The sequence below is a fragment of the Strix aluco genome, chromosome 5 (genome assembly GCF_031877795.1).
Source record: "Strix aluco isolate bStrAlu1 chromosome 5, bStrAlu1.hap1, whole genome shotgun sequence".
Taxonomy (NCBI): Eukaryota; Metazoa; Chordata; class Aves; order Strigiformes; family Strigidae; genus Strix; species Strix aluco.
In genome coordinates, this window is record NC_133935.1 from 50,554,241 (window position 1) to 50,569,243 (window position 15,003).

The window sequence follows — 15,003 nt, forward strand, 5'->3', positions numbered from 1 at the left end:
CCCCGGTCTCCGCTTGGCGAGCGGAGGCAGCCCCGCCGCGGCCCTGACCCACCTGACCCGCCCTCAGGGGTGGGGGTGCAGCCGGGGGGCATCAGCCGGGGGGCATCAGCCTGGCGGCAGCCGCCGCCGTTCCGCGGGGCGTGACGGCTCCGGCCCGCGGCTCCCACTTGCGGCCAGAAGCCGAGTGACTGATCCAACTTGATCACAGGCAGCGAAATTAAGACAGGTCTTAACGCCCACCTTGCATATCTTTAAAAAAAAAGGGGATAAACAATTATAGTAAAATTCTCCCTCCTCCCGCTCCCCTTCCACAAGGAAGAGCTAAAATTGAGCTGGACAAATGCATGCAAATAATGGACTCGACATGCCGGAGGGCAGGGATGCCATCCACAGGGACCCTGACAGGCTCCAGAGGTGCGACCGTGCAAATCTCATGAAATTCAGCAAGGCCAAGTGCAAGGTCCTGCACATGGGTTGGGGCAGTCCCAAGCACAAATACAGGCTGGGCGATGAGTGGACTGAGAGCAGCCCTGTGGAGAACGACTTGGGGGTATCAGCAGATGGAAAACTGACTATGAGCCAGCAATGTGCACTCGCAGCCCAGAAAGCCAACTGTGTCCTGGGCTGCATCAAGAGAAGTGTGGCCAGCAGGTTGAGGAAGGTGATTCTCTCCTTCTGCTCTGCTCTTGTGAGACACCCCCCCACCCCCAAGTACTGTGTTCAGCTCTGGGGCCCCCCAAGTGCAAGAAGGATGCAGACCTGTTGGAGCATAGTCCAGAGGCGGCCATGAAGATGATCAGGGGGCTGGAGCACCTCCCCTATGAGAACAGGCTGAGAGAGTTGGGGTTGTTCAGCCTAGAGAAGAGAAGGCTCCAGGGAGACCTTATAGCAGCCTTCCAGTACTTAAAGAGGGCCGACAGGAAAGATGGGGAGGGACTCTTTATCAGGGAGTGTAATGATGGGACAAGGGGTAACAGTTTTAAACTGAAAGAGGGTGGATTTAGATTAGATATAAGGAAGAAATTCATTGCTGTGAGGATGGTAAGACACTGGAACAGGTTGCCCACAGAAGTTGAGGATTCCCCCCTCCCTGGAAATGTTCAAGGTCAGGTTCGATGGGGCTTTGAAGAACCTGGTCTAATGGAAAACCTGCCCATGGCAGGGGGGTTGGAACTAAATGGTCTTTAAGGTCCCTTCCAACCCACACCATTCTATGATCATTCTATGACTTGCACACCATTCTTTGGTTCTCCTACCACACAACCCTTCAAATACCAATCATCAACAGCATAGTATAAATATAATGACAAAAAAAAGGCTATGTTTTCTGTTAGTCTATCAAAAGCCCTTTGAGGACTTTTTCTATCTCAAAATACAAGAAATAAGCTGACAACATAAGGCTGAGACTCTTCACCTCTGTCCTTTAACAGGTCAGACACGGCCTCCCCTGGACTGAGAAACCAAGGTAATGCCTCTGCACTCCCTGGGTACAGAATCTGGACAAATAACAGACTTTAAGTGAAGCTTGGTTGTGCATTTCAGCTCACAGTAGCACCTGTTCAGTTTCAAACCCCAACAAACACTGAAAGGTTAGGTGGCTATGATGAATGAATCTTCCCCCCCCTCCCAGATGAAAAAAGTATTAGAGTCAAAGAGACATCCAAATATCTAGAAGGTGAGACACATATAAAAACCCCTAATAAACCTTTAATTCGAGTTTGTTTTGGTTTTTGGTTTTTTTACAGGACAGGGTGACAAATTACAACAAACATCTGATTTTTTTCAAATGTTCAGGTATTGTACACATTCCCATCTGTCTTGCAGGAAGGGATATTGGTCAACTTAACAGTTTAAGGTAAAATAAGCTGCATAATAGTACATATTACAATAATAAAATGTACAGTGTTTACAAGAAATATATTTTAGAAGCAAGATAGATGCATTTGCATCGAGGCGACCTTTTAAAATGCCACAACTATTTTTACATTCACTCTTGCAACAGGTCACAAGATGGGGTCACTAAGGTCAGGTTAACAAATCACTATGATGCACATCAAATACAACAAAATTAGTTTATATACATATATATAATACATATACATGTATATTATACATATACATATATGTATATAGTAAAACTCATCAAAATCTACCAGACCTGGCACAATCTACTTACCCATCAAAAATATGTACTTGTCCTTGGTAAGTAGAATTCTGCATGGCTGATTATATATTATATATACTCATTCATTAGCATCTGAGACATAAAACTGAGGATTTAAAACTTTTCGGTTAACAAACTCTCCAATAATAAACATGGTGCCCACAAAAGCACAAAGGTAAGGCACAATAGGATTTTCTGTTGCAGAATAGTGTGCATCATGTTTACTTAACCATAAGAAAAACGTGCATTATTTGTGCAAGTTCATGCTGCAAATCCATCATATCTACAAAGTAAAGTGAGTTTCAGTAAAATTAGTGGGACTGGTGTGCTTCCAGTCTCACCTCCTACAGGATATTCAGCTGGATAATTAGATAAAATTGTTGTAGGAATGGCAATTAGTAAAGCCAATAATCTTAGATTTGCAACTAAGCTTCTCAGCAACAATCTTGTACTTCAGGTAAATGTTAGTAAATTTACAAGCTTGGAATCACAAGATTTACTGTCAGCTGTAGTTCTAGTTTGCATCAGCCAAAATTGTTGCAAGGAAGTATGTACCTTTTAAAATTTTAACAGGTAACTGGTTCATTAAAACAAGTTAACAATGTACTGGGAAAGTCACTTCATCCCAATGGTATTTTGTCACAGCCCTGGCAATTGTAATAATAAATACAGCTTTTCACAAAATATTTTTCCAGTATCTGCCAATTGCTTCTTTATTGCTCACAAATTTGAATTCATTACAATTGGTATCAGACCTTTTACACAAAATCAGTCAGGTATTTTAATATAAAACCTATAAAAGATATGTAACCTGTATCTAACACTTTAAGGTATTTGACTTCTTGTCATGGTAAAGCCAAAACCATATAAAACATTAGGTTTTGAATAAAATAGGAAGCTTATTCACTGCTTCAATGCAGACATCCTCACAGAACACAACCATTTTTGCCGCCACCAGCATTTACATTTATATACAAACCGTAGCACATCCGCATTCAGTTCGTTTTCCCTCACACTTATATGCAACCACTAATGCCAGATTAACTTTCCCCATACCCTAGCTGCAGAAAAAGATTCTTATACAGCAACAAAAAACTAATATTGACTGAAAAAGAAATTTCTTTAACTTATTCACCATCAGGAACTGTAGGTTGTTTATTACAAAATACCCACAAGATTATTTCACAGGAAACTATGGAAATACAGGAAGTCGTCTCTTCTCCATGCTTTTGTATTATTAAAAACACTTCTTGGTGCAAAAATACAGTCACCACATCTGCAAATGTATAATGAATTCTGTATTCCTCATGCAAAACTTAAATGCATTGGTTTACTATAGCCCCAGAAAACTTCCTGAAGCAATTTCTTTTCTTTTTTGTCAGCTCAGTATTACTGCCTCATTGCTAAGTCCCTTTGGAAACAAGATTTCTGGAACGTTCAAACTTTTATTTAATTCATTAAAGTATTACATACAAAAAGCACTAAAAAAGGAAGACGGCAGCCAAACAGGAAAATTCCTGTTGCAAGTAACAGTCCTAGCAGTTGTAGAAAGTCTTCTCAGGAACTTCCCTGAGAATTAGTTGTGCCTGTCCGAAGACGCAGATGTGACATAGAGTTCATGTGTTTGTTTGATGGCTTCAGCGGAGTGTTACAAGTAAGAGCCTGGGGAAAACGATGATGATATCGATCTAGTCGCAGGTATTTTACTGTTACCAGCTTTCCTGAGGCAAAGAAATAGGAAAAGAGAAACCTTCTAGTTCAGTATTACTACGTTTTGTTTCAGGACATAATACACACAAACACGTCATTATACTGTAATTAACTTACCAGGTGATGACTACTGAAGAGATACAGTTTTTGTTACAGCTCAGTAATTTAGATATAAAACCTTTCACCATTTAAAAGAACTCCAACTGCACCCATCTTCTGTCATTTCTACCCATGCTTTTTTTTATAAACCCCCATTCCTTACCATCAAACCAAGAGCCATGTAATGCCTTGAAAGCCTTTCCAGCATACTCTGGAGAGAGACACTTGACATATACACAACCCTGCATTAAGAAAGAGAGGTTTGGGGTTTTTTTAAAGTCCAACAGACAAGGATAAACAAAGCATTAAGATGTTACTGGAAAGACACTCACCTCACGTGAATTTTTGTCAACAGCAATATGAACAATTCCATCATTATCACTGCATTTCTCCAAGATTGCTTCTTGAATTGCTAGATGCCAGTGATCACCTATTTCCCTATGCAAACAATTGAAGATTTCATTAAGCACATACTTCTTTAAACATTCAGGACAATCTCATTTCTCCCTGCTGAGTTTGGTTACTCTGTAAGTTGACATCATTTTTGTTAAATGCCTTTGGGACAGATTTAGTACTTGACCTACTGAATATTCAGTAAATTGGGTTCTATGGTTCACTTCAGAAAATTCAACTCTAACAATCAAAAGGAATAATCTGTATTCGGGGGAGTTTGTCCTCCCCTTCCAGCAGGCTGCCATCACCTTCCTGTCTGAAACTGCAAGAAGTCATAAACTCGCCTTCCCACACCTGCTCAGATGGGATGGCCGTTGTTCCAAGGAGAAGGCCACTCCTAGGCTGTTCCTACTGCAGTGGAAGAGCAGCAAGGGAAGACAACAGCTTAAAGGCCTCTGCCCCTTTACTGTATCACCTCTACCAGCAGTTGCAGAAGCAACATTACATGTCAGGCTTCAGCAAGCTGGAGGAGCAAGCTGGAGGAGCTTTTTAGCTAACAGCAGACACTGGTCATCACTGAAATAGCTGTTCACTATCCCAAACAAAGCATCAAATTACATTTGTCCCATAGGGTACTGATAGAACATGCTAAACTAGGTCCAGAAATAGAAGTTATTAAAATCAGATTCTAATTTTGGGAGCTTTTCACAAAAAATATTTTATTGTCAAGACTAATCAATTTTTCCGTACTTCTCCGTAGAGAAGACAAAAGTCTATGTAATTCTGTGAAGGTACTGCAGGAACTATCTGGTTCTAGTAAAATAAATCTAAGCAGAAGGAAAACAATTTCAAAAGCCTTAATATACCTTTAAGCCTGCCTGAATAGTCTTTACACAAAAAACAATGAACTTACTCTTTCAATAATACTATCAAGAGCTTTGGGTAGTTTTAAAGAGTTTCTTCTACATAAAGCCAAAATTCTTGAAATATTTAATCTACCTTCCTCCTTATTAATGAAAAAAAAAAAACCAAGGTGGGGCGATGGAATGTACATAGGGAAGTTAATTGGTCAGAGATGTTACTTAAATCTCTCGAGCAGGGCACTAACACAATACTTGAGGGACTCTGGCAACATGGAATGTCAGGTTTGTTTCTGTTATTTGACCTTGACTGGTCAGAGGATCACTTTCCAGTTGATGCCCCTTAGACAGGCAGATTATATATAAACAAGCAAACAAAAGTGGGGAAGGGACACAAGGGTGCAAAGAAGATCCAAATTAAGGTCCTATTAGGAGAGAGACTGGCCAGCAGAAAACACCTACAATTTAAAACCTAAATTTAAGAGAAGGTGCTGCTCAGGCTGGAAGAAGTGTTTTCTTTTTATTAGATAACTCAAAATGAAGGGAATATAATCTCCTTCCCCTTCTCTAACAGTGTAAACAACCATATTTTGTAACATGCTGTGTTCAGGATATTAGGGAAATAAAGTAATTCCAAGTTGCAAAAGCCAGGACATTTAAAGGTCCCCCCCAACACAAACTATTCTATGATTCTATGAAATCTTGATTTCAGTGCATTCCCTCTCAAACCAGGACTTGTGTCCAGATTTTCTTGAGAAGCATGCTGTCATCAGCAGAAAGGCAGCTACCATAAGAAGAGAACATATTGTTAGGAGTAGGCAATCATCTTTTCTGCTGTGTATTATTCGTGAATACTGAAGTCACTGCGTTACTCCCAAGTGCTCATTTCCTGTTTAAACATCAAGCAGAAGTGCATTCTCAGCCTAGTCTGCTTTTTTGTGTTTTGCAGACCTGGGACACGAAACATCATGAGTTATCAATTAACTTGGATTTCCCATAATGAAACAGGCCCCCAACAGGAATGACTTCCTGTTCCCTGATCATGCATGTGTATGTGCTATCAATACAAGTCTTGCAGTAGTACTACCTAAGCTTTACAAACCATTCTTTTCACCTAGTGGTAGATGCAGAAACGCTAAAACAGGCTTATCCAAATGATGCTTAGACTGCTATTTTAAAAACAGGTTTGTGTCTGGTATAGTAAATGCCTAGAACATACACCCAACTTTAAATTGGTTGCTGTGGTCTGAGGGTTCACAATGTCCAGGTAAGTCTTCTGACTTTTGGCAGTAGAAAGATGATTATTCACTCTGTTAGCATTGATAAATACAAATTAACTGATATATTCCCCAGATGATTCTCAGGTCAAGAGCAAAGACCTGTTATGGATGGCTGCTTTTATCAGCTACTGGCACATTGTTGAAAAATACTTAGTCATTTATTGTTAGTGTACAATAGGTTGACTTAAAAAGCACCTAAAAACTAATTTTGTTAAACATACCTTGCACCCATGCCTATGGATGTCTAAACCAGTACTTGCCAATGTAATCACATACACTGGTACATTCTGTGTTTCAGGTGGTCAGTGAAGGCATTCATCCCTTTCAGATCTGGGACAAGAACATAAACCTCCCTCCTCTTTCGACACAAGCAGTTGAATAAAGTAGTTTGTCTTGCACTGCAGGTTTTGGGGTTTTGGGTTTTTTTGTTTGTTTTTAAGATTGCTCCCAGCGTATGCCAAAAAGGACTTCCTTTAGCAGCAGTCCTCTGCAAGACAGCTCACAGAAGAGGAATGGGCTGGGGTATGCAATATGGAATTGATGGAAGTATCCCACTATGACTATAATCCAGTACTCCAGTAACAGAGCTAGGTAAACTTCCAAAAGAAAAGGTCTACAAAAAAGTGAATGTATTAGAAGTTACACTGTTCAAAATAGCTGAGCGGACACAGACACTAAGAGAAGTGTCAAAAGAGAACAACTTCTAGTCTGTAAGTTTTTGGGTTTTTTTTAATGCCCTTGCTGGGCATAGATTGTGTCAGTACTAAAAACCACTGAAGTTTACAGCAAAGATATAGCCTATAAAGGGAGGTTGTTTTGACAAAAATAACATCTCAGTTACTAGTTCCATTAACGGCGGACAATTTGAACACCTAACATTTTGAAACAAGAAAGTAACCAACACAGCATACCAATAAATATTAGAGTGAAGCTTCAGGAACGGATTCATTTCAGTACTGCTCTGATTAATATAGCTCATTAAGTCTCCTTTGTAGCAAAGACAATAAGGATGTTGATCTCACCCAAAATTCTCAGCAAATCTCATCTTTTATTTCATCCTCCTACAGGAGGATCAACTTGACTCAAGAACAATGCCTAAAACTTCAGTGTTGCTCACCCTACTGAAAGTTGTGAAACAAGTCATGGTTGGGGTCTCTGCCCACAATGGCCATTAAGTCTTAAAGGCACTGAGAAAAACGGTTTTTAGAGTACTTCCCTGTGCTAGGGATAACACTGTCCTCAGTTAAATTAGCTAACAGGTTTCCAAATAATAAGGCAAGGAACTAAAGTAATTAAGTGTGGCTAGAAACAGAAGTGAAACAGAGCTGAAGAAATATATCCAAACTTTGCAATCACTTGTGTCCATACTCCAGTGTCCCCTCCTACTTCCTGTTATGCCCTATTCTAATCAATAGCTTTTATTTTCCACTCAACTTCTCATTCTTCAGTTCCAGTAAGCATCTCACTTTTATTCTGTAAAACAGTATAACATCTTTATTTTTCCCCTATATAATCATACCAGGGAATAAATTACTTCAGAGGAGTTACTGGAGTCCATGATCTTTACACTGGACAAACCAGGCCTCAAAGATTGTAAGGGATTAGCTGGCATAACCTATGTGTTAAGTCCCCAACTCCTAACATGATCTAGTCCACAGCCAATGGGATATAACAGGATAGTGGAGTGGACGAAGCTTTAAAAGACTACAAAAAAATTAATTATACTTCCTTAACTCTTCCTATGTGAAACAAGGCTTGTTGCTTACTCATACACAGTACATACTTTAGAATTATATCTGAGCCTTAGAAGCCAGTACTCTGCACTAATTTGTTTAAAACCTTCCAACTATAAAAATCCATCTGCTTCAAAACTAGGCAGTCACACTGCCATAAAGTAATAAATTATTTAAATTCAGCCTTTTAAGTGGAAACTGTGCAAGCTCTATAACAGTCTAAATACTCCAGAATACTTAACAATACCTCAGAAACTTAACAGTCTGTTGTTAGGCCACATGAGTCTCCCCTGGCAGGCGATATAATTGAACGTTTACAAAATTAATTAATGGTGAAAGATCAGTCATTGCTCCAAGCAGTTTGACTAAATGCCACACTCTTCAAGAAGTGACCCGAAGACAAAGCAAGACAATGCAGGACAGACGACAGACAGTAAGATTACTTATGTCTTCTCACAGATGTTAAGAGGAAGATTTTTTTGTACAACCCATGTGTTTCTTTCACAGTATTCATGTTTACTCACTTCTTCCAAACCCCTCTCAGAAGAAAGGAATGGACCCTTCCAAATGAATACAGAAATACAGATAGATAACTGGTTTTACTTACATAACTGGGTCAAACATATTGCGAATCTTTAGACATGGTGTCAAGCTGTTTGGTGGTGAATTTCTTCTATCTAGATGAAATGCTACAAAGAAAAATAAATTTAATAATAATTACTGACAGGCATAATACCATCTAGTTAACAAGTGTCAGCCTTATACATCAATACTTTTCTAGTTTTACTCAAAAGAATACTTTCCTTCATCTATGAAAAAGCTTCAAGCAAATTAAGTTCCCCATGGTCTTCTACTGCATTGAAGAAAATGTACCATACTTAACTGAATTTTTTAGATTTACAACTTCTACATTTAAAAAGATAATGTACACTCTTATATCCAGGCCACAGTACATGGAAAGAATTCAGGATATTTAAGAAAATACCATATAGCCGAACAGAAAGTATTTGCATTACATCTCCATGAAAAGACAGATACTCTTAAAATCTGGATCAAACTTGTGGAGCTGCAGGTTAACTATTCAGTTTTAACTGCCTGATGAATTTTTGGTTTTTTTTCCACTTTCGGGGCAATTTACTGCCCATCTGACTAAGAAATAGGGAGATGCTCAGATGGATGTTGTATTGCATCTGTATTGCAGTAACAACTGCCAAGGAGCACTCTACAAGGATGGAGGTTTTGTAACTCTAAATGCTCTACACATGATCAGGAGCTTGCAAAAATCTGTAATGAAACACACCAGAGGATAGAACAGATGTAAGAAAAAAAATGAAAACTAAAAATAAAAGAGTAACTCTTTCAAAGCTGAACAATCCCATGAAATAGATTATGAAGTTCTAAAATATTAACTTCTCCAAAGTTCACAAGTTCTACTTGTAGGAGTCACAACAGTAGACTGCACCATGAGAAAAGGGATAAAGGAGCCCTTCAGACTCATAAGGTAGTTCCATGCTTGGGAAGGGCCAACAAAGCAGCAACAGAAATGGAAGGGGATAACCTGGCTTGAAGGAAGTTTTACTTTGAAGACTTGAGATTCAAGAGTTTAAACATAAGACTAAAAATCTCAACAAGACAAAAAGATGTTCCAAACTGATGGTAATGCTTCTCCTTTGCAATCCCTACTTTGGAAAAGTTTGACAGATTCAAGAGGTTACGTTCCAAGCGTTAGAAGTTTCAGTTTTGCATAGATGACACTACTGTTGACCTTTTAAGATAAAGTATTGCAAGTAAACCCAAAATACACAAACACTGCTGCTCTTCTGTATGTCACCAAACAAAAACCATGTCACATAGAAGAAATTCAGTCATGTGGAAGACACTGCATGTGCATGATGAGCACTAACCAAGAGAAAATTCACTGCCTGCAGATATGGCATAGAGAAACTTGCTCCTTATGTAAATTTCTAAGGCAAAGAAATACATAATTACCAAACAGAAATTAGGAAAGGTGGCCTCCAAATCTAATATGGAACCTAATGTAAGTTCCCCAAATAACTAAAAATGTTCTTATTAGAGTATACACACATACACAATCCAAGTCACCAACACCTCTAACAACTCTGTTTTTTCTTGGTAACAGATTTCTAAATATGCTGGTGTGGTGACACTGCATCTATCTCTGAGCTGCCTATAGTTTAAGGCCATGTCCTTTTTCAATAGCACATGGTTTTGTCGAGTTTTTTGCCCTTGAGTAGAAATTATACATAGGGTATACAATAAAAACTTTACAGAACTAAGCTACTCATGTAGGTTGGCTCCAGCAGATGGCGGGGGCGGGGGGGGGGCACGGAGAGGGGGAAGTGAAATGTCACCAGCATATTGTACACTGGGGCACCACACCGTACTGGAGAAGGTGGTTTGGGGTTGCCTAGTCATGGACCTGGACCTGAAAAGGCGTGGGGTTGAGGAAATTATGTGCTGATTGTTAATAGCTAGGTTTATTTCAGCACATGGTTTTAACCCAAGGATAGAGAATGGCAAGGTTATTTGCAGAGACCCTAGGCCCAGAGGATCAACATTTCTGCAAGCTGTTTATGAACTCCAAGAACACCATACTTTTAAGGCAGCAGCTACACTTAAGCTATGCAAAAGTAACTAAATTCATGCTTTAGTGTAGATACCTATAAAAACCAAGCTTTGCCTGCTCCAATTTCTATTAATCTTGATGTCCTTTTGGAAGATCTCAGGTGCTTGCAGAGATGACTTCATACAGAGCACACCACCAGCACAAAACTAATCTGCTACCAACTTAATGTAACATCATACTAGTAGAGCAAGTGTGCCCTGGGCAGTGCAGCACATAAAGATGAATTCTGCTTTTTCTCAAAAATGTTTCAAAGTCACAGTAAATTAAAACAAAGTTTTGCGACTTAGGTGGAGCTTTTTATGTATAAGGAAAAAAAATGGCCACAGACATCAATGAGGTACAAAATTAATGCTAGCACAGTAATAAGCATTAAAATGTATACCAGACACGGCACCAAGAAGGGGGGGCTTGGGAGGACACAGGCAAGTTAAAAATAATGCTGTACCTACACAGCAAAATTCAAAATAGAGCAGTTAACAGATGTCTCTAGAACGTCATTACACATCTGTAACAATTAATTCTCCCCCTTCCCTCAAAAGAGCAACTTTAAGTGACAAACCTATTCCGATTACAGTTCTGATTTTTTGAAAATTTACACTGGTGTGGAGCATACAAAAATACTCCCCACAATAAGGGCATAAGCAGACATTCTTGCAGGACAACAGTCTAAGCTACACCGTAATTAACCAGGCACCTCACATGCCATTTCTTTTCCTAAAGAGATCTCAACAGTAAGACTTACAAGATGAGGGTAAAAAAGTTGGAGATGAAATAGGAAAGCAGAAGCACAACTTTGTGCAATAAGTCACTGACAAGAAAATTTTTAGAACTTCCATAAATTCCCCTTAGGGACTAGTGAGTACCTTCAAGAAAAGGAATCCACTTTATATTTCAATCATAACGTACTTTATTTTAGTACCTTAAACTGAATATGACTATCATTCCAGATTCAAAGAACAGCAGCAGCTAAAAGCATGTACTTCAACAACCTCTTTATCACTGTGACTGGAGTAGGTGTATGATGGAACAAGTGGCTCTTGCACAGATTTCAAAATGAACATCTAAGAAACTGCAGTACAGCTTTCTATACCTCTTGAATTACTACTGTATTATTGCTAAAGGGGTTCCCCAGTATCACCATCACAGGTTACAAGACAGCCCAACAGATCTTCGTATGTGGATCTGATGCACCTGATAAGGTTGAAGACTTGCATCAAATATAGGTAACCACATTTCTGAAGAACAGATTTATTCATGTTAAGCCACAGATCACTGTAATTTATTAAGTACTAAACCTTCTTATCAAAGGCAAGAACAAAAAGATAAAACATTTAGTTGAAAATGTTGAAGTCACACACTTTCACACGACACTAGGTTCTTCAGTAAACAGGAAAGATACTGAAATCAAAATACTACTAGATGTTATTAAGAGAGGAGAGTGTGGTTGACTTGGGGTTTAATACAGTTAAGTTCAGCTATAGAAAATCATCATGGGATGGGTACAGAACTTTACAAGTATAAAATCCAGAGTTTTCTTTCAACAGTTAAGAATGGAACTTTTTTTTTTTTTGGTAACATGGAGAAAGGATTGTATTCTCACAAGCCAGGGAGGAGAGGTGTCATTCACACAAGGTAACAGGTTATCTTCCATGCTGCAGGATGAAATATCACCCTAGATGTGGTACTTCAGAGAACCTCTTTATCTCATTTCCAGAGCTGTCAAGGAACTTTAGCTATAGCTCTTAGCTTAGCTACATTGGAGCTCTGCCTACCTATTTTTCTTTAGAGCTCTAGTTATCAAAGGCATGATAGGACAATAGCATCTGTTCTTTCAAAAGCAAACTGAACACACTAGAAATGTATTTTTTTTCCCCCATTAATTTAATTAAATTACGCTTTGGCATGCTCAAGATTGTTTTTCAACTGACAGTTCTCTTGTCAGCTGCTTTCAAAACATCACTCATATTTGTCCGTCATCTTACAATGACTTTAACTACCTTTTTTTTTTTTTTTGACAGATACATCTACTGTATCCAGTAGATAATATTTCAAAGGAAGTACACTGGACTGTATTCTGACCCAGTGAAGAAAAAGATCCCAAGCTGTCTGTCAAAACACAGGTTGCATCCTGAAGGACAGGACAAAATGCCACAGTGATGCTTGAACTCTAGCTGCTAACAGACAGTAGAGCCTAGATCTTCATGAATGCTACAGGTCCCATATTTACAATGCAGGCTATCATCTACCAATATCCTAGTACACACTATACTGACAGGTCAAGAGGCTTTCTTCTTCAATTGCACATACTCTTGGTACTGTGCTCTGCTACAGAGCACTACCTGATCTCAGAAGGTTAAAAAAAATTGTGACCTTGCAATTTATTTACACGATTCAAACCCAAGAATTCATTCTGATTTTATATGTACTGAGTTTGTTCAGGACCTAGCAGTCTTGAAGAGTATTTAGATTTATGAACTTCTATATTAAAACATCAAAACTGGAGGACAAACTTAATTCCAGTTAATCTATCCTTCCAAATATGTAAGAAGGAACACATACATATAGAATTCCTAATATCAGGAAAGAAACAGCTGTGCAAAAAGTATGAGAGTTATGTATTCCAGCTATTTCCAACAGTCTTATGAAAACAAGGAAAGCAAAATAGAAAGTCTTCGCATGTGAAAATTGCCTGCTGACTAGCAAGATGTACAGAGCCCAAATGACCCATGTCATTTCAGCCACCCTTATTTCCATGCCCTTCTGTTAGAGCCAAAGTATGCAATTTCAATTCTTCAAAGATCTTTGCTGAACTACAAATGTAACAAGAAAACTAAGAAAACTATTCTTAAAAGAACTGAAACAGTATAAATCTTAACATATCCTATTCAATAGAAAGCATAGAGTCTTAAGTACATACTCTAGGCAACATAACAGATAAAAACCACTGCTGATAGTTACTCTGTCCACATTCACAGTATACTAAAGTAGGTATCAGATGCTCAAATTCAGATGGTACATAACAGTAGCTGTTCTTCTAGGAAGTTTTGGAAAGTACTGTTCTGTTGAGAGTCTTGAATATATATTCAATGTAGCAAAGCAGCACCTGAGCTATCTCACACTGAGAAGTCTTCTGGGTGAAGGAAAACAAAGTCCAATTTCTAATACAGGACAGAATGTTATGGAGCTATTTATACTGCAACCAAACAGGACAAGAAAATCTCTGAGCAAATAAGCAGTAAATGAGAACTTCCAGAACTGGAGTGTCATGTTTCACAGTCTGTTACTGAACAATAAACTACGTAGAAGATTCATCTTTATAATACACATAGCTTGCAGAAGCTACATTCGAGTGTTTGAAAATCGATGATGACAGCGTTACAGAAATGAACAGAGACAGCTGTTGACGAAACCCACCATCTCTGCACTGCACCTAAGGCACTTCCACATCCCTAATGGATAATGTCCTAGAAAGAAAAGGCTCTGCCACTCCCTCAATAAAGTTACTATTCACATCTTACTAACTAAAATTGAGAAACAGAAATCATGTAACACAGTTGTCACCACAGAAGAACGTCGTGTTACTACTACTGCAAGACAATGCCTGCAGAACCTCAAGTCTGCAGAGGTATTCAAAATGTATTTAAAAAAAAGCAGCCCTCCTTTCCAATGAATGATTTAAAATGAGAAACATAATGCTAAAACCAGTAGCATAACTTTAAGTAGTATATAATGATATTCCAACATAGCATTTTGCATAAACAAGCAAGAAATGGGTCCCAAGACTAAGACCCTGATCAGATAACATGCAAGTATCTGCAAACATCTCAAAATATTTGACTTTTCAAGTTGACAGAGAGAATTGTTTGGTTTTGCTTTGAAGCAAAATTTAAGACCTGAGGGCTGAAAGCATACATAGAACTTATGAAAACATGCAAATGGCCTGGGACAAAAGCAAAATGTTAGCAGTACTTTTACTTGGGCAATCAAGCCTGCTACAGCATAAATGTTCCAGGCCACAAAGAAGCTCTTTCTGCCTGTCTTTGGAAAGGAAATAATCACATTGGAAGGAGCTACTTTAAACTGTACCCTCTTTTATAGGAAACAATAAAAACATTGT

At 38.7% G+C, this 15,003-nt stretch overlaps 1 protein-coding gene across 1 annotated transcript in view; it reads right to left on the bottom strand.

The window, feature by feature from the left end:
* Positions 1-1,687: 1,687 nt before the first annotated feature.
* LEMD3 (LEM domain containing 3) overlaps positions 1,688-15,003 on the bottom strand; it is a 55,987-nt gene continuing 42,671 nt past the window's right edge. The window contains exons 10-13 of the mRNA XM_074827319.1: positions 8,847-8,928; positions 4,306-4,411; positions 4,137-4,215; positions 1,688-3,885 (exon numbers count right to left, since the gene is read on the bottom strand). Coding sequence (XP_074683420.1) covers positions 3,722-3,885; positions 4,137-4,215; positions 4,306-4,411; positions 8,847-8,928 — 431 coding nt within the window. The 3' untranslated portion in view covers positions 1,688-3,721. The remainder of the gene's footprint in view (positions 3,886-4,136; positions 4,216-4,305; positions 4,412-8,846; positions 8,929-15,003) is intronic.